The 27,380-nt window shown below is 40.0% G+C and overlaps 1 protein-coding gene across 4 annotated transcripts; it reads right to left on the reverse strand.

Annotated features, from left to right (window-relative positions):
• Positions 1–1,940: 1,940 nt before the first annotated feature.
• On the reverse strand, positions 1,941–27,375 carry SAMD13 (sterile alpha motif domain containing 13). 4 transcript variants are annotated; one of them, XM_070268779.1, is made up of 6 exons: positions 27,235–27,333; positions 27,026–27,115; positions 25,799–25,883; positions 9,389–9,482; positions 5,834–5,945; positions 1,941–5,634 (listed from the first exon to the last, which is right to left on the reverse strand). In XM_070268779.1, the coding sequence occupies exons 4-6, from the start codon at positions 9,436–9,438 to the stop codon at positions 5,476–5,478; spliced, it is 321 nt and encodes a 106-aa protein (XP_070124880.1). In that variant the 5' UTR covers positions 9,439–9,482; positions 25,799–25,883; positions 27,026–27,115; positions 27,235–27,333; the 3' UTR covers positions 1,941–5,475. The 4 variants fall into 4 exon arrangements, 3 of the variants coding, with proteins under 3 accessions (XP_070124880.1, XP_070124878.1, XP_070124879.1); XM_070268777.1 differs by lacking the exon at positions 27,026–27,115 and having other exon boundaries at positions 27,235–27,375; XM_070268778.1 differs by lacking the exons at positions 27,026–27,115; positions 27,235–27,333 and adding an exon at positions 26,383–26,509.
• Between the last annotated feature and the right edge of the window lie 5 nt (positions 27,376–27,380).

A 27,380-nucleotide genomic window follows, 5' to 3' on the forward strand; every position in this document is an offset into this window, starting at 1 on the left:
AAAACCTGGATTTGTCTCAGGTCTAATTAGAAATATCCATCTAGAATCACTACAGTTGAAATCCATCTGGTGAGTGGGGACACCTGCTCAGGGTTGCTCTGATTGGCCTCCCCACTTTACTACCCCATTTGAGGTGGTTAGTGTTACTTGGCAATTTGTAGTAATAAGAAATTTTGTTTATATTTATTAAGTCAGTGGACTCAGAAATGTATCAGAAGATAGCAATGAGCCATCTAAAAAGAAATGCCAATCTTTGTGTTTCAAATGAATGGCTTAAGCAACCAGTTGGGCATTTCAGAGTAAAATGCTGTTCTCATTCATGTGGTTTAGGGAAAGTGAGGAGATAATAGAGTAAAATTAAATTTGTCACCATGAGTTGCATATTATTTTGTCATGGTACTCTGAGAAAAAAATTATCGCAGTGATACATATTGTTCTAGAAACAGAATCACTGATGTTACTCGTAAGTTTGAGGAATCTGAACAATATGAATTATATGGCATTGATTTAATGGCAGATCTCTATCTTCATATATAGTCTGTGTATATGAGTCAGATAGACGACGACACAGAAATGAATGCCACTACAACAGGCAGAGCTGTTTGTGGTCTGTAGTTAGGGTCAAGTTTGGGTGGTGAGGTTGCTGTATTGGACTGCCAGAATTCCTTAACTGGCAACTAAAAGCATTGTCAATGGAGATGGCTCTACATCAGAGAATGATGCTCATTTAGCCTTCGGAGTTTGACAAAATACACCTTATTCTAAATGTTCTGTGTGAGGAAAGTGGAAATGATTTGAATGAAGTTAGTCAAAAGGTTCTCTCTTAAAACTAAAGCTCTTAGGAAAGTAAAATTCCTGAAGTACCTTTGACTCTTGAAAACCAGGAAACTCATATCCCTGGCAAATGCCAATTTTTTATCATCCAGTTACAAAAATTCAATACTGTATATACAACATCTCAAGTGACTTCATGTCCTATGCTGTGCATTGAAAGCATACTTCATGAGGGCCGGTTCCGGGATAACACTTGACTCTTAAAGCAGGAGCCTGCGCAACATTCTGCTTGTTTAACTCAACATTCCCTTTATAGAAATCCGAGTCCTAGAAAGGGAAACTCTCCAGAATCATCCAGTGACCTTGAGTCAATCAGAAGAAAAGAAACCAGGAGTCGTGGCTCTCACTCATGCCTTTCACCACAGCCTAAGAGGTCTGTCTGCTAGAAGACAATTGGGAAAATAGCCACCACACTATGTGTCTGTGGGAGAGACAGTACCGACAGTGCTGCAATCACCGCCTCCTGCTCTTATGTGCCAGTGAACCCTCTGGAGCACAATGTTAATGAAGCCAGTGGACGAAGGGAGGGTGACATCACTAGTCATAAAAGGGGAATGGCCAGAACAGTAATACAACCCCAAACCCACACTCTATCCACACTGGATCACTGCAGGAGTTGGGTAGGGAGCTGGGCAGGGGCCTAGGCCTTCCCTCTTGACAGTTGTTTTGGCTTGTAGTTGTGGCTCACGTGGAGGACTCAAAAGAGGTTTGTCAGAAGAAATCTTAATGGAGATAATTACACCAGTGGGAAACTTAATGGAGATAATTGTTATGTGGCAGTGTGCCTGCACAGAGAAAAGGAGGTTATGCAAAGATCATCAGCTTAACCCAGTTGCCTCTCCATCCCACAGGAACATGGGACGCCATTCCTACACTTTGGACAAACTCACTCAATGGCCTGACATCTTCCAACAGAGCATGCTACTAGAAAGCCACATCTGACTCTGGTTGCTACAACAACAGAATATCTAAAAACATACTCTGAGACGATACCATGAGGACAGATACTCTCCTGAAAGTTGGTCCATCTGATGGTGGACACGTCTGGCGTCAGTGTCAGTGTCTCAGTAAGCTTAGGTTGCTGTAACAAAATACCATAGATTGGGTGCCTTAAACAAGACAGAAATTTATTTCTCACAGTTCTGGAGGCTGGAAGTCCAAGATCAAGTGCCAACATGGTCAGGTTCTTGGCAAGGGCTTCTTCCTGGCTTGCAGATGGCTGCCCTCTTGCTGTATCCTCACATGGCAAAGAGAAAGAGCAAACTTTCTGGTCCCTTCTTTTCAGGGCACTAATCTCATCACAAAGGTTGCACCCTCATGACCTCATCTAAATCTAATTATCTCCCAAAGGACCCACCTCCTAATACCATCACATTGGGAGTTAGGGTTTCAAAATATGAATTTTAGGAGGGACACAAATATTCAGTACCTAACAGTCAGCCATGAAACTCAGCTCCCCACATCATTGGCACCCATGCTCCCCTTTCTGGACCTGCCCTTTTCCCAGGTAGTTTCAAGGATGCTCTCCACCTCTGCTTACTTCCATCAAATGGTAGGGCAAAGCGTTCCCTGAGGATATTTAAGGCTGTGGCCATTCTATTGTTTTTCAGCTGCTATGACCTAGAAGATGTGCCTGGAAGGGTCAAGTGTTTGGGCTGGGGGTGGCCTGCAGTCTTCCCAACTGGTATGAGCCTGGTGAGTGACTGCTGACTGCTTGAGGTTCATTGCCAAGAAGATTGTTGGAGGTTAAACACCAACAGCCTCTGAAGCACGAAGACAGAAGAAGTAGGTGAACACTGTAGAGGATCCTGATCCCCAGTCCTCATGGAAACCACAGCAGCTACTTCTCTTAGCCTGAGCCTCGCTGCTGAGTCCCTCCTCGCCCTCCACCTCCTTTAATGAGAAGAGCAAAGATGAGAATTTCACAGCAGAAGGAAGATTTGGATCAGTTCCAGAGAATAATTCAAGGCAGACTCTTTCCCTCACCCAATCACCTTTCTAGTAGAATGAAGGAATTCAAGCTGGCAAAACTCCAGTCCCCTGGGAATTCATTTCTCAGGCTCCCGACTTGGTGGGCTCAACACAGTAGCAAGATGATACTCCTTTCCCCTCTTGAAGGACTTCTGAATGAAATGCTTTGGGAGAATTTGTTCCCTTTTGCATCCCACTGTCGCTGGTGCCAGAGTGATGTCATCCATTGGAGAAAGGGCCGGCTCCTGGGCCAAGCTCAGAGTGGGCCAGTTCCATTCTGAGGTCCTGCACAGAATCCGGAAGGCCCAAAGAATACCCCCTCCCTCCAATCTGGGACATGTGCCTCACAGGAGTCTGAGCCAAATCTCCATCTGAAAAATGCTTTTGGGCAGCTGGGAATTTGGCCAAGAGACCTTTCAGCTAAGTCCTTTTTTATGTTAACCTTCCAGAATATTATTTAAATTTAATTTTAGAAGCAAGTTACTCAACTGCAATGACACAAATGGACATTATACCATTAGAAACCAAAATAAAATATGTTCCAGCTGACTGGCCTTCCACTTTCCAACCTGAGCTATTTTTTCCCCACAATTTTATTATAAAAATTTTCAAATGTAAAGTTGTGAGAATATTATAGTGAACACCCATATTCCCACCATCTAGCTTCTACAATTAACATTTTCTATACTTACTTTATCATGTATCTGTCAACCTGCTCATGTCTCTATCCAATTGTCAATCCACGTTTTGATGCATTTCAAAGTAAGTTACATACATCGGTATACTTCTTCCCTAAATACTTTAGTTTGCATATTATTAATTGTTTAATATTTTTTATAGTTCTTTTCCTTTTGAGGTAAAATTTATAGGCTATATAATGCACAAATCTGAATCAATTGCATATCCCTGTGCATATGCAGTGAGCAATGCATTTACCTATAACCCAAACCCTTATCGAGACACAGAACACTACCATCACCCAGAAAGCTCCCTCATGCCCCTTCCCAGTCATTCTCCGCTCCCACCTATCCAGAGACAACCACTGTTCTTTTTTTCTACCACTGATGCATTTTCCTGTTCTCAACCGTTATTAAGCATATCTCAACTGCTATGGTCTGAATGTTTGTGTCCTCCCAAAATTCAAATGTTGAAACCTAACTCCTAAGGAATATTGAGGGTATTAGTAATGGTATGAGGTGGTGGGGCTTTTGAAAGGTAATGGACTTCATGCCCTTATAAAAGAGGGCCCAGAGAGTTCTCTCATCCCTTCCTTCATGTGAGGACACAGAGAAAGGATGTCTGTCTAGGAAGTGGGCCCTCACTAGACACTCAATCTGATGGCACCTTAACCTTGGACTCCCCTGCTTCTAGAACCATGAGAAATAAATGTTTGTTGTTTATAAGCCACCTAGCTTCTGGTATTTTTGTTATAGAGTCCTGAATGGACTAAGACAGGAACTATTCAGTATGAGCTCTTTTATATAGGGCTTCTCTCACTCAGCATAATGTTTTGAGACTCATCCAAACTGCTGTACATATCAGTCATTCATTCCTTTTTATTACTGGGTAGTATTCCATTGTATGACCACACCACAGTTTGTATATTCATTCTCCTATTGATGGACACTTAGGCTTCCAATTTTGGACGATTATGAATAAAGCTACTAAGAACAATTTTACACAAATCTTTTGGGGACATATGTTTTCATTTCCCTTGGGTAAATACTCAGGAGTGAAATTGCTGGATCATGGAGTAGACGTCTGAGTGTTTATTTCACACTCCCACCAACAATGTAGGAGAGCGTGGTTGTTCCACATCCTCATGAACATTTGGATTTATCAATCTTTCTAATTTTAGCTATTCTGGTGAGTACGAAGTGATTTAAGCTGCTATTTTGGCAAATTTTCTAAATTAACAAAAAGTATATATGTATAAGGATCAGGTTGAAGGAAACATCTGTTGAAGGAAATCTAGAGATTAGCATATATGACACCTGAAAAGTTCACCTGTCCAAACCCAGCCTGAGAGAATAACAAATGGCTAAGGGATGTAGAAGCAGTAGCCAAACCCATTCTTCACTTTATAATTCTCTCGATTCTATGACAATCTTAGAAAAGTAAATTTAATGCTTAGAAAATTGCTGACTTCAGTGATAGGGAGATAGGAACTCTGTTTCCTGACAGAGCTGGTCTGGTGTGGACCATGGGTTCCCCAATTTGCTTCCTCATAGTCAAAACCCCTTGAGCATCATCCCTACAGAGCTGGACCAGCCTGGAAAATGAAGTCAGGAATCACCTAGACAATTGGGAGGGACCCTCTGCTCCTCTCTCCCTCTTTCCAACACCAACCCTGTTCCTTAGGGAAAGCAATTAACATTTTTGGGCACCGATGTTGCGCCAGGACCTATTCAGGCTTTGGGCATTGTCCTTTAATCCTCACAATACCACCAGTAAGGCATTGATAGTCTCAAGTTAGAGACATGAAACCAAGACTCAGAGAGATGTAGTAACTTTCCTGGGGTCACACAGAGTTAGAAGAACCAGGATTTGACTCTAAATCCTGTGCTCTTTCCACTCTACTTTGCTAAGCACCCAGAAAGCAAATCGGAGCAGGATTAATAGCTCAGTTGGTGCTGAGGCCAGTAGCAGATGGTGCTGCATGTCTCTCCATCAGATTTGTCCCTCGTTTTTCTTTCTTTTCTGTTTTCTGCTTTCTAGTGTGTTTGTCTTGAAGGTGGGGCTCTTCCCTCTTGGGAAGATGCAGATGGCGATGAGCACTAGCCCTCCTCTCTGCAGCCATGACTGCTTCACAGGGCTTGGGTTTTTCTCCTGCAGGAAGGAATCGCTAGCTTGTCACTTTCCTTCTCCCCTTCCCCACCCACCTCAGTTGCTTAGGGCCTTGGATGCTCAGGACTTGATGTGAGGACGCACAGAGAGCCTCCCTGAGCCCTCACTGCTCTTCCTCTTCCTCCTCACTGTGAGGAAGGGAGGTGGTTGGTTCATCACGTGTTTCTCTAGACCAAATTACCTGTTCCTGAAAAGCACTGGCTTGCTCCTCAAATCCTGCTGTTCGGAAATAATTGACGACATCCATCACAGCCCAGTCTGCAGGATCGGGGGGCCTCCCATTCTCCATGGAACTGCAAAACACAAATCCAGACCATTGTAATCGCAGAGCAGGCAAGAGTGTGTGGCCAGGCTCACTACCCAGTCTCCCAGGGGCAGGAACCAGGGCCCTCTCTTCCCTCCAATGCCCGGATCCCAGTTTACCTCCCTCAGGACCATAATCATTCTTGTGTTTCTGGGGTTCAGAAGATCATTACTCTCACTGGCTCAGTCACTGATTTCCTAATAAACTATTAGACATTTAATATAGAGTATTTCCTCATGTACTGCATTTTAACCCAGAGATATTAAGAGTGATTTCTGGTGGCTCACAGCATGATATTCATACTCCTGAGTTAAGGACACCAGGACCTTTACAATAAGGCCCCAACATATCACTCTTTTCCCATCTCTGACCACCTTCCCCATCCCCATCCCCACATATCCAGGGCTAAAGCCATTCCCAAATGTGCCATGCCCTTTCACAGCTCTGGGCCTTTGCACATGCTGCGACAGTCACTTATGATGCCCCCTCATTTGTCTCCACCTGACAAAATCCTCCCATTGGTACTAGTTCAAATGCCCCTCCTGTGAGGCATTTTGTGGCTCCACTAGGGAAGTGTTTTAGTTATAACCTCCTCTGAGTTCGAGAACTCCATTCACACTCCCATTGTAGCACTCTCCACCCTGGATTATACTCTCTGCTTATTGGACAGTCTCTAGACTTTCCACTAAAGTGGGAAATATGGGCTAGAGATACACACTTGGGCCTGGACCATTTCTCATTTTATTATTCCTAGTTTCAAGCATGTAGCTAGGAAGTCAGTCAATGTTCAAATGACTAGGTGATGCTCAAGCATCCGTCTGGGAGTGTCTATCAGTAACTGGCCTCACTGGATTTAGAGACGAGGGACAGGAGAAGTGGAGTAAAGAACAGCAGGGACCTGTAGTTACTGTGGCTCTGCCTCATTTCTGTTTCACGAGTGTTGGTCTGGATTTCTCTACACCTCATCCAAGGTGATTCTTCCAGAGCATACACCCAATCACATTGTTCCCCAGCTTAAAATCCTTCAAAGGTTTCCAATTGCCCTTTGGATAAATTCCAAGTAGCCCAGCTTGGCTTAAGAGATCCTTTGGGACGAGGCATCCCCCCCCCCCGCCCCCCACCACCAGTCCCCCAGCCAGGAATGCATTGGTGAGCAAACAGACATGGTCTTTACTCTTGTGGACCTACAGCACTGTGGGGGCAGACAGGGATCAGTAATCATACAACTAAATGTACAGCTGCACATTGTGGTAAGTGCTATGAAGGACAGGCACACTGAACGGTGACAGTTTAAGGGGTTAGAGAAGGCTTTCCTGTGGAAGTTTCTGTTGAGGTTATGGTCTAGAAAGCAGCCAGATGTTAACTATATGAAGAAGTCAAGTGAAGATTATTTCAGGCTGTGTGGCAGGAATACACACAGCCAAAGGAGCCATGCAGGCCTTGGAGGCCATATTGAGGATTCTAGGTTTTTCTCTATGAGCAATGGGGACTTGTTAAATAGTCTTATGTACTGGGAGTGACCTGATCAAATTCAAATTTTAAAGAAGAGAGTACTAGGGGCCGGCCCGGTGGCGCAGCGGTTAAGTTCGCACGTTCCGCTTCTCGGCGGCCCGGGGTTCGCTGGTTCGGATCCCGGGTGCGGACATGGCACTGCTTGGCAGCCATGCTGTGGTAGGCGACCCACGTATAAACTAGAGGAAGATGGGCACGGATGTTAGCTCAGAGCCAGGCTTCCTCAGCAAAAAGAGGAGGACTGGCAGTAGTTAGCTGAGGGCTAATCTTCCTCCAAAAAAAAAACAAAAACAAAACAAAACAAAAAAAAAAAAAAGAAGAGAGTACTGAAGAGGAGCCAGAGGGGAGGAAGGGGTGCCAGTGAGAGATCTATTTCAGTCATCCAAGCAAGAGATCATGGTGACTGAGGCTAGAGTGGTGGCTACGGAAAAAGAGAGAAGAGTGTGGATTTAAAATATATTTTACCAATAAAATCAGCACAATTTAGTAGTGGACTAGACATAGAGAATGACGGAGGTGGAAGTGTCATGGAACTGGATGGATGGTGGTAACTTCACTTAGATGGCACCCCCAGGTTTAGTTGGACACATTGACTTTGGCCTACTGTCTGTCTCCAAGTAGAGATTTAATCTGGGACATGAGTCTGGAGTGTAAGCAGATGAGTGGGCCAGAGGTACACATTTGGGAGACAGAAGCATTTAGATGGTAATTGAAACCTTGGGAGAGGATGAGAAGAGAATTGGGCCTAGAATTAAGCTTGGGGAGATTCAACATTTAGTGAGAGTTGAAAAGATTCATGTTACTTTTAATGGAAATGAAATTGCCCAGACTTTGGGGATTTCTAAAATCCTTCAAACATCTAAAAGTCAAGGGTCCAGTGTACCTCTGCCTCACTCCCCACATAATATTTTGCTCAGAGTACGAACTTAAAATATTTGGTTAAAAAACAAACTTCCATCCTAGCTAAAGAAAAGAGAGTGAGTAATCAATAGCACAAGTGCTCAACGATTTATCAGCATAGCACTTCATTTAAAAACATTCAGAGTCAATGCTTACTTGTTAGAAGTGTTTTCCCTTTTGGGCTTAGAGATGGTGAGTCTGCAAGCTCAGGTACATACCCACTCATGTACACGCACACTCTCACACGCGCACACACCCACCCCTTCCCACCATTTAACAGGCAGTGTACATGGGGACAGAACTATTTTTCACCCCAACATTGTCAAACATTAACTATGTATTTTAAAATCAAAGCTAAATGGGTTTTAAAATAATTATCCATGTGCTGGGATTTTCCATCATCCCAGTAACATAAGCCATCATGAGCTGACACTGGGGACTTTCTTTAAGGCACCATTTTCCTTCCATCTCTTTCTTAACACAGGCTTGAAGAATATTTGGAAAGGAGTTCACTGTTCTAACAAACCTTTTCAACTTTCAGCTCAGCTCACTTCTAGCAGCGAGCACAGAGTCGCATCAGATCCACCTTTAAGTGCCCCAGAAAACATCTGAATTCATTCTCCCTGAGGCTGACTTCAATCAGCTGCTTTCCTCATAAAGAATAGTTATCTAATTGTAATAACAAAGTATGCTACATTGTAATTTTAGGACCGGAGGCTCTCCTGATTCTTATTCTGCTGGCATATGATATCATCACTTCCACAATTCTGTAATATTCTTGAATACTAGCAATGCACCAGAGAATAAAGACTTTGCAAAACTGCTTGCAGTGCCCCATGAAGAATAGGAGCAATGTGGAACTGGGCGCTCTCTCATACTTAGGGTGAGGGGAGCCATGCAGAAGAAACAACGGGTTAGAAACCAATCGATGCATTTACTGATTGATCCACCTGAGCCTAAGCCTGATAGCCTAAAACACAAAATAACTTTGAGGAAAAATCACAATGGTAGACTACTCACATCCTGAGGAGAGAAATCTGTCTATCTTCAACTCTGTAGCTCTCCAGCATCTAGCGCAGCTGTGACTGGTGCATAGTCGATACACAGCAGAGATCTGTGTAACAACCAGAGAGTACTTACAGGCTATAACACGCTTTTCACACGTTACCTATTATCAGCCCCCTAGCTCCTTGTGAACTGGCTACTGTAACCTGTTTTTAGGAATCTTAGGCTCAGAAAGGTTAAGGAACTCACTCAAAATCACATAGTAGATAAAGCCAGGATTAGATTCCATACACGCTTGCCTCCAAATCTATGCTCTTCCCACTCTACTTACTTGTTGATACAACAAATTATGAAAAGCCTACTTTCTTGTCAGTACTGTGCTAGATGCAGGTTACAAGGATAGGACTGCATAGTTCCTGCCCTCAATGAGCTGGCAATCTGGTGAAGGGAAGCAGACACATAAACAGCTACCTCTCAGTAACACTAGGATTCGGGGTGAACAAGTGCTATTGAGGACACATGGACTGGAGCGCCTGGATAGTTTTGCCTGACTAGGACACTTGAAGATTTTCAATGGCAATTCTGAAAGGCATCTATGGCTGCAACATGTCCTAAGCTGGGCCCTGAGAGGGGATGGCTTGCAGAGGCAGATACGTGCAGGCACACATTGTCACTTCTAAGTCGTTTATGTTAAAGCATGATGGATGATTTTGCTGGGCCCTTCCAGTGGTGTCAGCAACAATTTTAAGGAGAAAACTGGAGATGATCCAAGGCAACATGATTGTGGGGCTTGGGGAGGCCAGAGTGTCAAGGCCGGATAAAATTATGAGAACATTTTGGAGGATGGATTTAAGTGTCACCTTTCCCCACTGGGAAAGCCATACGTCTCCTCAAGGACTGTTATTTGTGGCCAAACTGAGACACTTTGTTCCCTTTCAAATGGACCATTCTCTCCAAATCTTTCCTTATAACTTGTGCATGTCAAATTCCAGAAGGAATTTATATGGCGCTGTTTAAAACACCTCCCAGATGGGAGTTCCCACTGTGGCTGCTAATTTTGCATTGATGAAATGAGATGGCAGATATAAAAGTTCCATTATCATTTGATATTTATTATTCACTATCATCATCGCAAAATGTTTCTTAGAATATAAAGTATAAAGGTGATAAATTCATGAATGTCTTTCCAACCATGGGATATTTTAAAAATATATATGTATTTTACTTTATTACAAAAAATTAGCAAGAAATGAAGGGCAAATTTGTCTACAATCTCATCACTTAAATCACTGCTTCCATTTCACCCAGTCACCTTTTAGTCCCTGTGCATATGGTTAGATACATCACGTATTAATGAAAATTATATCATGCATGAGTAATTCACACTGGGAAATGATTATCCCTTAATTAAACAATCACCTCACTCTTAAAGAGAGCTAGAGAGACAGAATCACGGGGACAGACATGCAATAAACAACAAATTTGGCAGATATAGGCAGATTGAGACCTTACTACGAAAACACTTATTATGAGTGTTTTCACGTTGGCACATTATAATTTTAAGTGCTGGCAGCAAAAGTCTCCATCTTCTCTTTATATATTAGTGAAAGCGGGTGAAAAATAGTAGTTGCAACTCCTTCCCTGAATCCAGCATGTCTATATTTTATGGTCCTTATGATATTATACATTCTGAGGGTTGATCAAACCAAAAGGAAACTCTGAATAAACACAATTCATATGTGATTTCAAAACTCCATTATGCTCAGGGCTGGCCCCGTGGCCGAGTGGTTAAGTTTGCGCGCTCCGCTGCAGGCGGCCCAGTGTTTCGTTGGTTCGAATCCTGGGCGCGGACATGGCACTGCTCATCAAACCACGCTGAGACAGCGTCCCACATGCCACAACTAGAAGGACCCACAACGAAGAATATACAACTATGTACCGGGGGGCTTTGGGGAGAAAAAGGAAAAAATAAAATCTTTAAAAAAAAAAAAAAACTCCATCATGCTCATTAATTGCACTTCTGCTTTAAAGTTCAGAGCAAAAGTTATTTTAGACACTGGTTAATACATTTGGTGGTAGATTTATCACATTACTCCTTTTATAAAGCTAATTCTCAATGTTACTTGTGTTTCTCCCCAGAAATGTAGTCTAACTTTGTACTGCCTTGATCTTTATAACTTATTTTTAAAACTAAATTAACCTATTCTTTGCCCATATCTTAAAACAGCCTTTGGCTAAAACCAATATAATTCTGATTGTAATAAATTAATCTTGATCTCTTGGCCTATGACATATCTAAGAATGAAGCACCTAAATGAGCTTTAGTTTTATCTCCAGGCCTTTCTCCCTCTCCTGTCAGCCTAACAAGCAGGGATCTGGCTAAAAGGCAGGCCCAGAAAGAGAAAGGATGATTCAAAGGTTCTTGACAGGACATTTTTCATTTTTTAATATTCAGATAAATGAAAGTTGACTGCATTTAGCTGCAGCATACCCAAGCAATGAAAACACTGAAAAAGCAAGTAATTCTTCAGGCCTTCTGTATATTCCAAATTTTTTAGCTTGGCATTCAGAGATTTGAGTCAAACGTAACTTTCCAGGCTTATGTCCCAACCCAAGTTTGTACTGAAACTCAACTGAGCAACGTCCTACACGTGCCCATATCCCCAGCTCTGGTTATACCACTGAGTCCCGTCTGTCCAACTCCCAGAGACTAGAAGGCTACTCATTTTTAAAAGGTGCTGGTAAAATGTCCCCTTCCTAATATCCCCAATCACTCTTTTATTCCAATCATCAATTATTTTTAAGCAGCCTACCGTGAGCCAGGCATTTGATGAGCCCTGGGAACTCAGTCTAGCAAAGAGGAAAATCTCAGGTCAGCTGAGTGATGACGAGGTCCATGTCTTCCCTGCCTTGTCCCCCAAAGCAGTTAAGGAAAAGGAGGAATAGAAAGATGGAAGAAGGAGGGCACAGAAGTCAGTCAGGCTGTGCTAGACGTGTAAAGAAGAGGCTTTGCAGCCCAGGATCAGCAGAAACACCAGGAGCAGGCCCGGGGCAACGGGGCCTCTACCTGCATCATTTCCTTCCTCTGTCGCAGCCGTCTCCCCTCAGGCTGACGGCTTTCCTCAGAAATCACATGAAACTCTGTCCTTGGCATCTCTGCTAGCAATGTCTCCCCGACACCCCACCCCATCTTTCTGAAAACAAAGGATCCTGTAACTGCCTCTTTCCCCCCTGCTCTTAACTTTCTGGTACAAATAAAGACCTCAGAACTAGCGTAAATAAGGACACTCTTCTCAAGAGGACTTGATGAATTTCTGTTTCTTTCTCTTTTTTTTAAGATTTTGTTTTTCCTTTTTCTCCCCCAGTACATAGTTGTGTATTTTCAGTTGTGGGTCCTTCTAGTTGTGGCATGTGGGATGCTGCCTCAGCACGGCTTGATGAGTGGTGCCACATCCGTGCCCAGGATCCGAACTGGCGAAACCCCGGGCTGCCACGGAAGAAGAGCACATGAACTTAACCACTCGGCCACAGGGCTGGCCCCGAATTTCTTTTTCTTATTCACGATCAAATACGGTTCATGCCAAGATTCTGCCAAACACAAACAAACGAACGTTTCATATCCTAATCATTAATACTGAACTCGACTGCCCACAGACCACCTGAAGAGCTTTCCCTCCTGCTCCGGGCCGCGGCACAGCGTCCCTATTCTGAACGTCTTAGAGTCTTTATCGCTTAGTCAAACTCGGTCTTCCTTCTGTAACATGGCAAAAACTATGCAGAAAACAGCAACGCTTCAGGGCTGCTAATGTATAAAAGATATATAGTGCATGCCTATGAATTCTGCTGGCCTAGAGTGAAACTCCCATTGTTTTCATGCTTAAAATATGATGATATGCTTAGCTGAGTCTATAGTTTTACGCATTTTACTCTTTTGAAACATTATTTGCAATGGGCATAATGGTATAAATCAAAACAGTAGAACACTCAATTCTTAACCCAAGTTATCATTTAACTTAAGAGAATAATCAAACATTTATCATAAGATCATCTGACAAGACTGACTTGTGTCCCCCTCAAAATTCATATGTTACAGCCCTAACTCTCAACCTGATTATTTGGAGACAGGGCTTTCAGGAGACAGGGCAATTAAGGTTAAATGAAGTCATAAGGGTGGAGTCTTAATTCCGTAGGCTTGGTGGCCTTATAAGAGCCGCGTGTATGTACTGAGGCAAGTCCATGTGAGGACACAGTGAGAAGGCGGCCCTCTGCAAGCCGGGAAGAGAGCGCTCGCAGGGACTGAATCAGCCAGCATCTTGATCTTGGGCTTCCCAGCCTCCAGAACTGTGGGAAATAAATCTCTGTTGTTTAAACCACCCAGTGGATGGTGTTTCGTTATGGTAGCCTGAGCTGACTACTAGACCATATATTAGAATGAACAGACAGCCATAAAATATTAAGGAATGAATTCCAGCTTCACTAAGAAAAATAAAACTGTACCAGTTACAAGTATCACTATTAACTCCCATATGTTATCTATATTCAAGAAACCATAGCCCTCTAACTCATCCCTCCAAACATCTCTGCCGAAGGGTGACAACAGCAGATCCTGATTAGAAAGGCCATTTCTCAGGTTTGAATTAGTGGCTCAGTTTACCTCCCCTTCCCTCCTCTCCTCTTCTCTTCTCTCTCTCTCTCTCTCTCTCTGCCTCTTTTCTTCTTCCTCTCTTCCTTTTTACTTCCTCCCTCCCTCCCATTCTTCCTCTCTTCCTCCCTAAGAAACTATCTGTTAAGAGGTATTTGGCATTTAGCCACTTAAAATATCTTGGGAGTTTTCTTTTATTTTCCCGCACTTTTAGTATAGAGGTATCTTACCATCATGACCACTCCCTGTTCCAGATTGCTATTCCCTGGAAAGAACAGCATCCCAGGAACCATCACTCACTGTGTTCAGGTAGCATCGGGCAGTGTGGTCATGGGGTACGGGAAAGATGGATGGAACAGATGAGAGGGGCACAATGGGGGTGAGAGTACCCAGGAACTACCTGGCAAGCTGGATACGATCCCCTCAAGGCTTTCAAAGAACCTCCCTCTAAGGACTGCTGATTATTTCTGTGACACCACAAAAGGACAGGATTCAGAGTAAATGAATGAAAGCTGAAGCCAGCGATCAGACACACAATTACTTTGATCAGTTTCCTCTTCCTCCTTCCCTAAGGAGCCAGACAAATCTTCTAGCAAACAACCAAATATCCTATGAGGTTATTTATTCAACCCTAGAAGTGACTATCCCTTAGGGATAGAGACCTGACTGGTGAGTGGATTGCTACGCATGTAAACATTGTTGGATTTTTTTTTATGAGTTAAGTAATAGTAGCCATTGTTATTATTTTTCTATGAAAAGTCTCTTTGATAATTCTACAACAAAGTCAGAGTTTTGAAATTCTAGCAATACCAATAATAATTTCTAAGTCTACCCTAACATTTTACTTCTACTATTCACCTCCTGATCTCCTAATTCACATGGGCAAAAATGATAACTTCTTTAACCCAATACTTAGCTTAACAGGTAATACAGTTAACAGACTTCAGAGAGGCTATTTCAAAAGTTAGTATTAATGCATATATGGTCAATTAATTTATGACAAAGGAGCCAAGAATATACAATGAGGAAAGGACAGTCTCCTCAATAAAGGGTGTTGGGAAAACTGGATATACACATGCAAAAGAATGAAACTAGACCACTATCTTATACCACACACAAAAATTAAATCAAAATGGATTAAAGACTTGAACACATGACCTGAAACCATGAGACTCCTAGGAGAACACATAGGTGGTGAGCTCCTTGACATCAGTCTTGGAGATGATTTTTGGATCTGACTCCAAAAGCAAAGGCAACAAAAGCAAAAATCAACAAGTGGGACTACGTCAAACTAAAAAGCCTCTGCACAGCAAAGGAAAACATCAACAAAACGAAAAGGCAACCTATGAATAGGAGAAAATATTTGCAAATCATCTGTCTGATAAGAGGTTAATATCCAAAATAAAGAACTCATACAACCCAATAGCAAAAGCAAAAAACAAAAAACCAATCCAATTAAAAAACGGACAGAGGATCTGAATAGTCATTTTTCCAGAGAAGACATACAGATGGCCAACAGGTACCTGAAAAGGTGCTCAGCATCATTAATCATCAGGGAAATGCAAATCAAACCCAGAGTGAGACATTACCTCACATCTGTTAGAAGGGCTACTATCAAAAAGACAAGAATTAACAAGTGTTAGTGAAGATGTGGAGAAAAGAGAACGCTTCCCACTGTTGGTGGGAATATAAATTGGTATAGCCACTATGGAAAATAGTAGGGAGGTTCCTCAAAAAATTAAAAATAGAACTACCATATGGCCCAGCTATTCCACTGCTGGGTATTTATCTGAAGGAAATGAAAACACTAACGTGAAAAGATAAATGCACCCCCATGTTCACTGTAGCATTATTTATAATGGCCAAGACATGGAAGCAACCTAAGTGTCCATGGATGTCTATGGAACAGATAAAGAAACTGTGGTATATACATACAATGGAAAATTATTCAGCCATAAAAAAGAAGGAATCTTGCCATTTGTGACAACATGGATGGACCCTGAGGGTAATGTGCTAGGTAAAATAAGTCAGACAGAAAAAGACAAATACCACATGATCTCACTTATATGTGGAATCTGAAAACTAAAACATTTTTTAAAACTCTAAATCCTAGATACAGAGAATAGATTGGTGGTTGCCAGAGGTAAGGGATGGAGAGTGGGAAAAATGGTGAAGGTGGTCAAAGGGTACAAACTTCTAATTATAAAATAAATAAGTCAGGGCTGGCCTGGTGGTGCAGTGGTTAAGTTTGCACATTCTGCTTCGGCAGCCCAGGATGTGCCTACGCACCACTTGGCAAGCCATGCTGTGGCAGGCACCCCACATATAAAGTAGAGGAAGGTGGGCACGGATATTAGCTCAGGGCCAGTCTTCCTCAGCAAAAAGAGGAGGATCGGCAGCAGATGTTAGCCCAGGGCTAATCTTCCTCAAAAAAAGAAAATAATAATAAAATAAATAAATAAATAAGTCATGGAGATGTAACGTACAGCAGGGTAACTATAGTTAATAATGTTGTATATCTGAAAGTTGTGAAGAGATTAGATCATAAAAGTTATCACAAGAAAACAAATTTGTAACTCTGTATGGTGATGGACATTAACTAGACTTATCATGGTGAACATTTCTCAATATATACAAATAATGAATCTGTATGTTGTACACCTGAAACTAACACAATGTTTAATGTCAATTATATCTTAATTTAAAAGTTAGTATTATAACATGAAAGCGTTTAGAACTTTACAACATTCATTACTAACAAAAGTATCACTTTACTAATTATACAAGGAATGTTAGTTCCAAAATTTTAAAAATGTCTTTGCTTTATAATGAAACAACACTGAACACAAATGCAGAGGAAGACGGTGAGATGCACGTGCAAGGAAAGGCGTGGTGTTAGTAAGAAACGGCTCCTTTCGAAAGTCCTTGCTAAACTCTGTTGCTGTGAACTTTCTACCGCAGTGAGCTTCTCCACTGAGGGGTGAGGGCCCTGTGGTGGGGAAGAGATAAACAGCTTCCTGTGGAAAAGCTGCTAACTTATTGTAAGCATCTATTGTGTGGGAACATTGGTTCCTCCTCCATCCTAGGAGAAAAGGGAAAGGAAAAAAGACCAACTGATGAAAATGAGAGTAAGACTAAGCAAATGGCAAAAAAAAAAAAAAAAAAAACCAAAATGAGATAAAAATAATAATTGACATTGAATACCTATGATTTTTACAGATGTACACATACATATAAAATACTTAGAAGTTTTTTTATTATTTAGTAAAAATTCTAACATGGATCTAACATGGCCAAACATAGATCAATGATAACAGTGTCATGTACCAAAGTTTATGATTAATCCAAAATCTGTGCGTCTGAAATCCACAAAAAGAGAATACTATGATCCCATTTGTTCAATATAAGCTTATTTTATGTGTCCTTTGAATATATGTGTACATTCTTGTGTATGTACCTGTATATGTGTGTATACTTATGAATACACGTAAATATATGTGTATATCCTTGTGTGACTATGTATATATATATGGATACAGAGAGTATTTGTATAGAAACTGTCTAGAAGGATTTATTCCAAACTATTAAGATGGATCCCTCCTAGTTATTCAGTTATTTTTAAATTTAATAACCACCCATGAACTCACCAGGCAAAATAAAAGCTAGAATCTTGGCAGTTACTACATTCATCCCATCTCTGACCCCAAGGTAATCATCATCTCCAATCTCATGTTCATTTGACTTTTCTCCTGGTGCATGTATGCAAAAGTTTATCTTAGCTATAGACTTGTGCTATTCAATATGGTAGCCACTAGTCACATGTGGCTGTTGAACATTTAAAATTTAATCAAGTAACTGAATTTTTAATTTTATTTAATTTTAATTAATTTAAATTTAAAAACTGGAACTGGTATAAAACATGTTTGTGTTCAACGTAACTTCATTGATTTGGTGTGACTGCATTTACCTTTAACCGCTGCATCACCTGGAATACTACTGTTGAACTGAAGTTCTCCTATCAGATGCATGTGTGCTCTCTGGTATTACACATACACACATGGCCAACATAGTTGGTGTCAACAGATTGATTCAGTTCAAAAGATTTTTTCCTATGTGCCCATGTAACATTGTAATGTGTTTGATACAGACAGCCCAAGTTATGAGGATCTCTTTGTATGTTGTAATAGGTAATTAAGTTGACATGCTTCCTATTTTAATTATAATATAATTAAATAATTTTTAGTTAAAAAGAAGTATGGACAAATTTTAAAATTTAAAAAGGAGGTATACTGGGGCCAGTCCTGGTAAGTTAGGCATGCTCTGCTTTGGTGGCCCAGGTTCCGTTCCTGGGCGCAGACCTATACCTCTCGTTTGTCAGTGGCCATGCTCTGGCAATAGCTCACACAGAAAAAGAGGAAGATTGGCAAGAGATGTTAGCTCAAGGAAAATCTTCCTCAGCAAAATAGAAATAAAATAAATAAATAAAAAGGAGGCCTACTTCTGATGCAGAATTGAGAGGAGATGCAGAAACCAGCACTAGATCCAGAACATAAAGAGAAAAGGAGACTGGCTGAAAGTCTATCGGAAATTTCACCATGAAAAGCAACTGCAATTTGTTGGAGCAGAGCAAAAGGAAAAAAGCTGTTTGTTGTGTAAAAACACAACAGAGATAGTAAAACACAACTTTAAGAGACATTTTCAGCAAATACATAGTGAATTTGGTAACTTTCTTCTCAAGAATCAAAAAAGAACTGATGACATTAGTCACCTGAAATCAAAATTAAAGGTACAACAAAACATTCTGAAGTGATTTTAAACAGAATCTGAGCTTATAAGTTTGTCCAGCTATAAACAGCTTGGATTCTTGCACAAAAAAGAAAACAACTTTTCAATAGACACTTGGTTATACTCAGTTTTGTTAGAATATTATGAGAAAAGACTAAAAAGGTACTTCACAAAAAGTGAAAGATTTTTCAACCAAGACACCAAACAATTGCCCAAGGATACAAGATCTTTTCAATACTACTTAAGATCAACTGATTCAAAATTTGAAAAACACAAGTACTTTTCTTTAGCTTTAGTTGAACAGCGCAACATAAAAGACACCACCCAATAAATACTTGGAATATGCTTTGTCTCAAAAGACTTCCAAAGTTATGAAGAAATATTGTCAAATTATGGCCTGAAAAATTGAACTCATAGTTTAAATATTTTTAAATCTTTTACATCTGTCAAAAGAGAAATTCAGCTAGACATGAAAAAATTAAATTCTATTCTGATGGATAGTACTTCAGCCACGTTAGCTAAAAAAAATTGGATTTAATGTAATTTTAAAACAAGAGACTGATGTTTCCCTTATTGCTTCAAGACAGAGAGAAATTAAGTGATTTACTTATTAAATATTCTTCTGCCAGTTAAGAAACAAAAGCAAGGTCAAACCCAAGTCTTCTGAACATGACTTGACTCAAAGTCGAAATCTCTCTCCGTTGCTTTCCAACGCCATGCTTAATTTCTCTCTGGTCTCCAAATCTGACCTAATTTTGCTTCTTTCCTAAAGGAGACAAATTTTCCCTTCCAACTAATAAACTGGCTAGATTTTTTTTTTAAAGTTTAAAAAATAATAACTTCAGACTTACAGAAATGTTGCATGAATAGTACAAAAATCCCATATACATTTTACCCAGATCACTTCAAATGTTTACATTGTACCACATTTGCTTTCTTCTTCCTCTCTTTACTACCCCCTCCCTTCTAAATAAAGCATGAGGTGGAAGAAGGAAGGCAGAGAAAGCTCCAGATTGGAATTCATGGTCTTTTTAGAGTCTTAAGCAGAGATGACCAGTATAAATATGTAAACTGGTTTGTGATACACAGTCCTCACATGGAGCTTAGCCTACAGCAGTGGTTCTCACACAAAGTGCTAGACACATAGAAGGGACTCCATAAATAGCAGCCTTGCAAAGGTCAAGCTCTGATCAGGAGTATGCAGCTGGGGAACAAGGGCCATTATCCCAGGCTTCTTTGGAAATGACCCTTTGTGGCAGTACATTCCTAGTAAAGCAACTGTATTTTCTATGCCTGGAAAATAAAACGGAAGCAATTGTAAGCCCAGTTTTGACAGACCTCAGAAACAGCCTTAAGACCCTACGTTTGGGATTCTGACTATAATCTAACTCTACCTTAACCAATAGGTTAGCCACTAGCCACTTGTGGCTGTATAAATTAACTGGAACTTTCATTTCTGGTCAAGATGGAGCAATGGGGCCAGGATTTATCTTTATGCCCAAAACAACTAAAACAGTAGACAAAATATATGAAAGAATGGTCCTCAAGACACTGGATATAGACAATAAAGGACAGTGATCCCTGTGGATGGGAAACAAGCAAGGTAAGCTCTGTCCCCTTACTGCCTGAAGAAAGATTTTAGGCTGAGCACAGGGCAGAGTCCTCAAGAGGAGAGAGCTGCACAGAGAGCTCTGGCGATCTACAGAGGCTTCCCCTCACGTGCTCAGCAGAGTACTGATTATCACATATGTGTGAGGAAATAACTGAGGCTGGGGAAAGAACCACCCAAGAGACTCAGAACGATCCTTGGAGATCATGCAGGGATAGGATCAGTGCCTGTTTCCACCTGCCAGAGAGGAGAAACTCAGCACTCAGGAGCATCGGTTAGACTACAAAGATGGGTCTTGCCTCAGTAAAAGGGTCTTGCCTTAGCACTTGATTGTCCTGATGTAGAAACTGTATTGTGGACAAGAAGCCACTGTCAGGACAGAATATGGAGAGAGAGAATGGTTTCCTAAAGGCAAAGGTGTCAGACAAGGGTACATTTTATCATCTCTCTATCTGTTTAATCTGTATGCAGAACATATCATATGAAAAACTAGGCTAGACTCAGGTGAAGGAGGGGTGAAAATTGGTGGAAGAAATATCAACAATCTAAGGTATGCACATGACACCATCTTACTGGCAGAAAGCAGCAATGACTTGAAACAACTTCTGACAAAAGTGAAAGAAGAAAATGCCAAAGCAGGACTGCATTTGAACTTCAAGAGACAGAAATCATGACTCCAGAAGAACTACAGTTTTAACGTAGCCAATGAAGACACTGAAATTATTATAGATTTTGTTCACCTTGATTCAGTCATCAATTTAAATGAAAATTGCAGCCAAGAAATCAAGAGAAGACCAAGACTTGAAAGGGCAGCAGCAAAGAATTGGGAAAGATCATCAAAGTAAGGAAGCGTCGTTAGAGACCAAGGCCGAGATTATCTGCACCCTTGCATTCCCAATTACTACGTATGGGTGTGAAAGATAAACAGCGAAGAAGGCTGATGGGGAAAAAAACTTGATTCATTTCAAATATAGGGTTGGAGGAGAGCTCTCCTGGACTGCCAGAAGGACGAACAAGTGAGTCCTAGAGCAAATTAAGCCTGAACTATTGCTGGAGGCAAAAATGATCAAACTGAGGCTGTCCTACTTTGGGCACATCGTAAGAAGGCAGGATTCTTTGGAAAAGACAATAATGCTGGAAAAAGTTGAAGGCAGCAGGAAAAGAGGAAGATCAAATCTGAGATGGATTCACTCCATAAAGGAAGCCATAGGCACGAGTCTACAGGAGCTGAGTAGGGCTGATGAGGACGGGACATTCTGGACACCACTCATTCATAGGGTCACCAGAAGTTGGAGCCACCTTGATGGCGTGTAACAACAACTCAACTGCATCCCAGGACAAACATCAAGAATATTTACAAGAATACAAAAATATCCAGTCCCCAACAACGTAAAATTCACCATATCTGACATTAATAAAAAATTAACAAGCATGCAAAGAAGTAGAAAAATACAACCCTGGATGAGAAGAAGAATAAAAAACTGACTAAGAAATGATAGAATTAGGAGACAAGAACACTGAAACAGTTATTATGACTGTATTTCATATGTTTGGAAACTAGAGGAAAGACTGAATTGTTAACACAGACATAGAAGATATTAAAAAAAGACTCAAGTTGAACTTCTAGAGATGAAAACTACATTTTCTGAAAAGAAAAATGCATTGTATGAGATTAACAAGAAATTGTACATTTCAGAAAAAAGATTAGTGAACTTGAAGGCAAAGCAATAGAAATTATCTAAAACAAAATAAAGAGAAAAAAAGACTGAAGAAAAAATTTACAAGGCATCAGTGAATTGTGGGACAATATCAGGTGATCAAATATACCTATAATTGTAGTCGCCAAAGGACAAGTGGAGGGAACCAAAATATATTTGAAAAATAACAATTGGAAAATCTCCAAACTTGATGAAAACTAAGCCCACAGATCCAAGGAACAAAACTCCAAGCACAAGAAAGATGAAAAAAACTACACCATGGCTCACAATCAAATCGTTTAAAGGTCAATGAAAAAGAGAAAATCGTAAAAGCAGACAGGAAAAAAAAATGACATTATATGAACAAAGATAAGAAAAAGACTAAATGTTTTCCCTTAAGATCAGGAACAAAACTAGGAGGTCTAATCCCACACTTCCACTCAGCTTTTTACTGCAGGTTCTATCCAGTGCAATAAGGTAGGAAAAAGAAATAAAAGGCGTCTACACTGGGAAGGAAAAAGTAAAACTGTCTTTACTCACAAGACATAATTGTCTACGTTAAATATCTGATGGAATCTACCAAAAATCTAATAATAGAAGTAATCAGTGACTTTAGCAAAGTTATAGGACACAAGCTCATAATACAAAAATCAACTGTATTTTTACATAGCAACAAACAATTGGTAATTAAAATTTAAAAAGCAATACCATTCATAATAGAATAAAATTATGAACTATGTAGGGAAATACTGATTAAAGATGTATAAGACCTGCGGAATGAAAACTACAAAGCATTGCTGAGAGAAATTAAAGAAGACCTTAGTAAGTGGAGAAAACTATTGTGTTAATGGGTTGGAAGACAGACTATTGTTAAGATGTCAGTTCTCCCTAAATCGATCTATAATTCAACATAATGCCATCAAATCACCAGTAGGACTTTTTTTTTTTTTGTAGAAATTGACAAACTGATTCTAAAAATCATTTGGAAATGCAAAGGACCTAAGAGAGACAACACAAGTTTGACAAAGAAGAACAAAATTGGATGGATAACACTACCTGATTTCAAGATTTATTATAAAGCTGTAGTTATCAAAACAGTGTTGTATTGGCATAAATATAAACAAAAATATCAATGGAATAAAAATAGAGAATCTAGAAATAGATCCATACATATATGATAAATTATTTTTCAACAAAGTTGCACAAACAATTCAACAAATGATACTGGAACAACTGGATATCCGTAGGCAAAACAAAATAACCACCATCACCACCATCAACAGAAATACTTTAATCCTTATTTCACACTATACACAAAAATTAACTGAAAAACTATAATCCCAAATCTAAGAAAACATAAGAGAAAATCTTTGTGACCTTGAGTTAGGCAAATGTCTCTTAGATATGACACTAACAGTACTATCCATAAAATAAAAATCGACAAACTAGAGCTCATCAAAATTAAAAACTCCTGCATTTTGAAAGTCACTGCAGAGAGAACAAAAAGATAATTCATACACTAGAAGAAAATATTTTCAAATCATATATATGATAAAGGACTTGTGTCCAGAATACATAAAAACTCTCTATAAAATAATATATAAAAAACTACCCCAATAAAAAGATGGCCAAAAGATTTGAACAATACTTAAGAAGACATACGGATGGCAAATAAGCACATGAAAAGATGCTCAACATCATTAGTTATTAGGGAAATGAAAATTAAAACCATACCTAATCTAATGTCTAATATAAAAAAGACTGCTCATGCAGAGTTGGCGAGAATATGGAACAACTGGAATGCTCACACACTGCTCGTGGGAATGTAAAATGGGCAACCAGTTCAGAAAATAGCTTGGAAGTTTCTCAAAAAGTTAAGCATACACCTACCATATAGTCCAGCCGTTCCATTCCTAAATATTTATCCAAGAGAAATGAAAGCATATGTCTAGACATAGACCTGTACACAAATGGTCAAAGCAGATTTTTGTAATACCTAAAAAATGGAAACAACCCAAATATCTATCCACAAGTGGATGGAAACAGTGAACAAATTGTTGTATATCCATACAATGAAATATAACTCAGTAATGAAAAGTAATGAACTACTGATACACACTATGACATGGAGAATCCCAAATTAATTATCCTGGGTGAAAGAAACCATACCCCCTCCCTTCCCCCAAAAAAGTACATTCTGAATAATTCCATTTATATAAAATTCTAGAAAAAGTAAACTAATCTATAGTGACAGGTAACACATCCGTGGTTGCCCGGGGCTCTGGGGGTGGGGACAGACAGGAGGGAGAGACTACAAAGGGTTATAAGGAAGCTTTGGGGATGATGGATATGTTCATTATCTTAATTGTGGTAATGGTTTCACAGGTGTATATAAATGCCAAAACATCAAATTTTATACTTTAAACACATGCAGTTTATTATGTCAATTATTCTTCAATAAAACTGTTAACTTTCAAAATTAAGTAAAATCAAAAGTTCAGTTCGTCAGGTAGAGTAGCCGTATTCCAAGCTTTTTACAGCCAAATGTGGCTAGTGGCTACCATTTTGGACAGCACAAGTGGAGAGCATTCCCATCACTGCTCCAAGTGCTACTGGACAGCTCTGACCTCACTCAGACGTTAAAAAGCATCGGTTTCTTTCAATTGTTCTACATCTACCTACCCCAGACTGCAAGAATGGGATGAGCATGGCATATACATAAATGATATGTAAATTACTTGACAATTTTAAAAAGCAGATTTTATTAAGTTTATCTTAATGTAACTTTGCTATGAAGCGAAATAGACATTCCATTCATCACATATAGCACTGTTTCCTCATTCAGACATCACAGCTTCTATGGATTGCATTTAATTAGTTTCCTCCAAGGCTAAGTTGAGGGCAATTTTAAACTAAGTGACACGGAAAAATGAAATAGATAATACTCTCTTGGAACTTACTTTCTCCTTGTAATCAAACTGGTTATAGCTTCAATATAACTCCCAAATAAGAATTCACAATTTTTTCATATACTTACAGATATCTTATGAGTTAGTCTGAAATATGTAGCATATTTCATAATATGCAACTGAATTTTCCTATTTAAAAGAATCAATCATATAACTCACAACAAAGATAATGAGAAGTTTCAGATGTGAGAACAGACATGAAAATAGAACACTATGGTATGCTGAGGCGTTTCACATTCAACAAACAGTTCACAAAATCAGGACAGAGAAGTTGTTCAACTTAATATTCTTACTGAAGCTTTTTTCTCCCCATTACTGTAGCTCTCAATTTTGAGAGAGGTGATTTTATTTTAAAAGACTCAAACTCTGTTTTCTGCCCCCACCCTTGCAGCCTGTGGACTTGGAAGGCAGGGTCTATGTTTGCTTGGGGTTTTTGTTTCCATGTACAGAATGCAGGGCTGAAATCCTCAACCGTCCCTCTTCCAAAGCTGTGGACGCTAACCCTTTATGCACAGTTTGATGTCTGAGTCATCTCTGTCTTCGAAATGAAACACAGAACAAGGCAACTGGGGCTGGCAGGGGAAGGGTGGCTGGTGGCTAGTGCAGACCAACCAAGACAACCCCCAAACAGTATATTATAGTAGATAAGCAAGAAGTATAAAAATAGAAACCAAGTCCCTGTGTTGTTTGCAGAAGCAGAACTCACAAGCCAGTTTCACTTACTTTTTTACACCGACAGAGCCATTTTCCTTGTTTTCCATGTCAACAGATAGCATGGGAAGGCTGCAGGGTTCCTTTACTTCAGCAACTAATCAATAAGGGAGAAAAGCTTGTGTTTAATTCTTAGAAAGTGAGAGAATATATAATCTGAATCGGAAACACAACGGTCCCTTTTACAGCTTCCCACCAGTTCACGTATGTTTGTTTAAATCTCCAGTTTCCTCAGCGATTGGAGAGATTGATCAAACCTAAAGAACTGGAGGAGACGGACTGGGCTGCTTTCATCTGTATTGGCACTCCCTGCCTCGACAATAAGCATTTGCAAATGAAATTGAACCCTCGTTCAAAACAAGTGCTGTGTGAACTGGCACGGCTTTCTCTGGGTGCCAAGCTCTCATTTAAGACACTGCAACTCATAAATGAGTCAAAGTCGAGCAAAACAATCCCCCTTTTCCTGCCCCTTCCCACCACGGGCTGTGATTTCTTTTTTCTTAGTGCATTTGTTTTTTTGTCCACTCCCACTCCTATTATTTTTTCATCACCATCCAAAAGAGCACTTAAAGCTTTTGTCAGCAAGTACCCCCTACCTCACATATTCTCAACGAAAGCCTCAAAAACCTGTCTGTGCGATGGCCATGCCGTGGTAAAGATGAAAGCTCACAAAAATGTCAGATAGCCCTTAGCACAGAAAGGTGGTGCTGGTGTGTGTGTGTGTATGTGTGTGTGTAAGAGAGGGTAGACAGCTCATTAGATTTATGTAGAAATCACCAAAACATTCAAGGAGATATAGTAGCATCCATCACTTTGTTTTTTGTTTAGTACGATGAGGATTGTAAAAAAATAAAAACGCTCCACAATTAATATGCAATTAGCAAGATGAAAAAGCTATGAACAAAACTGCTTAAAAAAACTAGTTCTGAAACGTGCTTCTTCTACAGCTGAAACCATAAATTAAATACATTTCCTCTCAAATCACTTTCTACTTCGGCACTCCTTCTCTAGGGATTACTCTGACATGACAAGTGCATCATTTAGTATATTCACAAGATTTTATCACTGTTAGAGAAGTAGATGATTAACAAATAATACTGTAAGTGTGGGATAATCTTCACTCCTGATCCACACACACGCACACACACACAAACTTCCAGTTACTAAACCACTTAGATCATTCATAGAGAAAGCCAACATTTAATATAAATAGATAGATATTAACATACATTCACACACCGTAACAGAGTAGACAGAAGATAGTGCTGCTGCTCCATGCCAAAAGAATGGTTTCACTTCAGTTGGAAACTGTTACACATTCACCATTTTCTAAGCATCTCAGAAAAAAACCAAACCAAAACAAAACACAATGATACTCTGTAACACCACACTACATTGTCTTATTATTATTATTTTCTTTTTTGTGGAAGAGTAAAAAGAAAACCTACCTAGAAGCAACTAAAACATGTCATTTTTTATAGGCTTATCAAGAACAGCCAAAGAAACCCCAATGTTTTCTTTCACAAAGTAGGCTGGCAAAGGAATTCAATAAGGAGGTACAATTTGACACAGTGAAATAAAACCAGGCTGGCTC

This window comes from Equus caballus, chromosome 5 (genome assembly GCF_041296265.1).
Source record: "Equus caballus isolate H_3958 breed thoroughbred chromosome 5, TB-T2T, whole genome shotgun sequence".
NCBI lineage: Eukaryota > Metazoa > Chordata > Mammalia > Perissodactyla > Equidae > Equus > Equus caballus.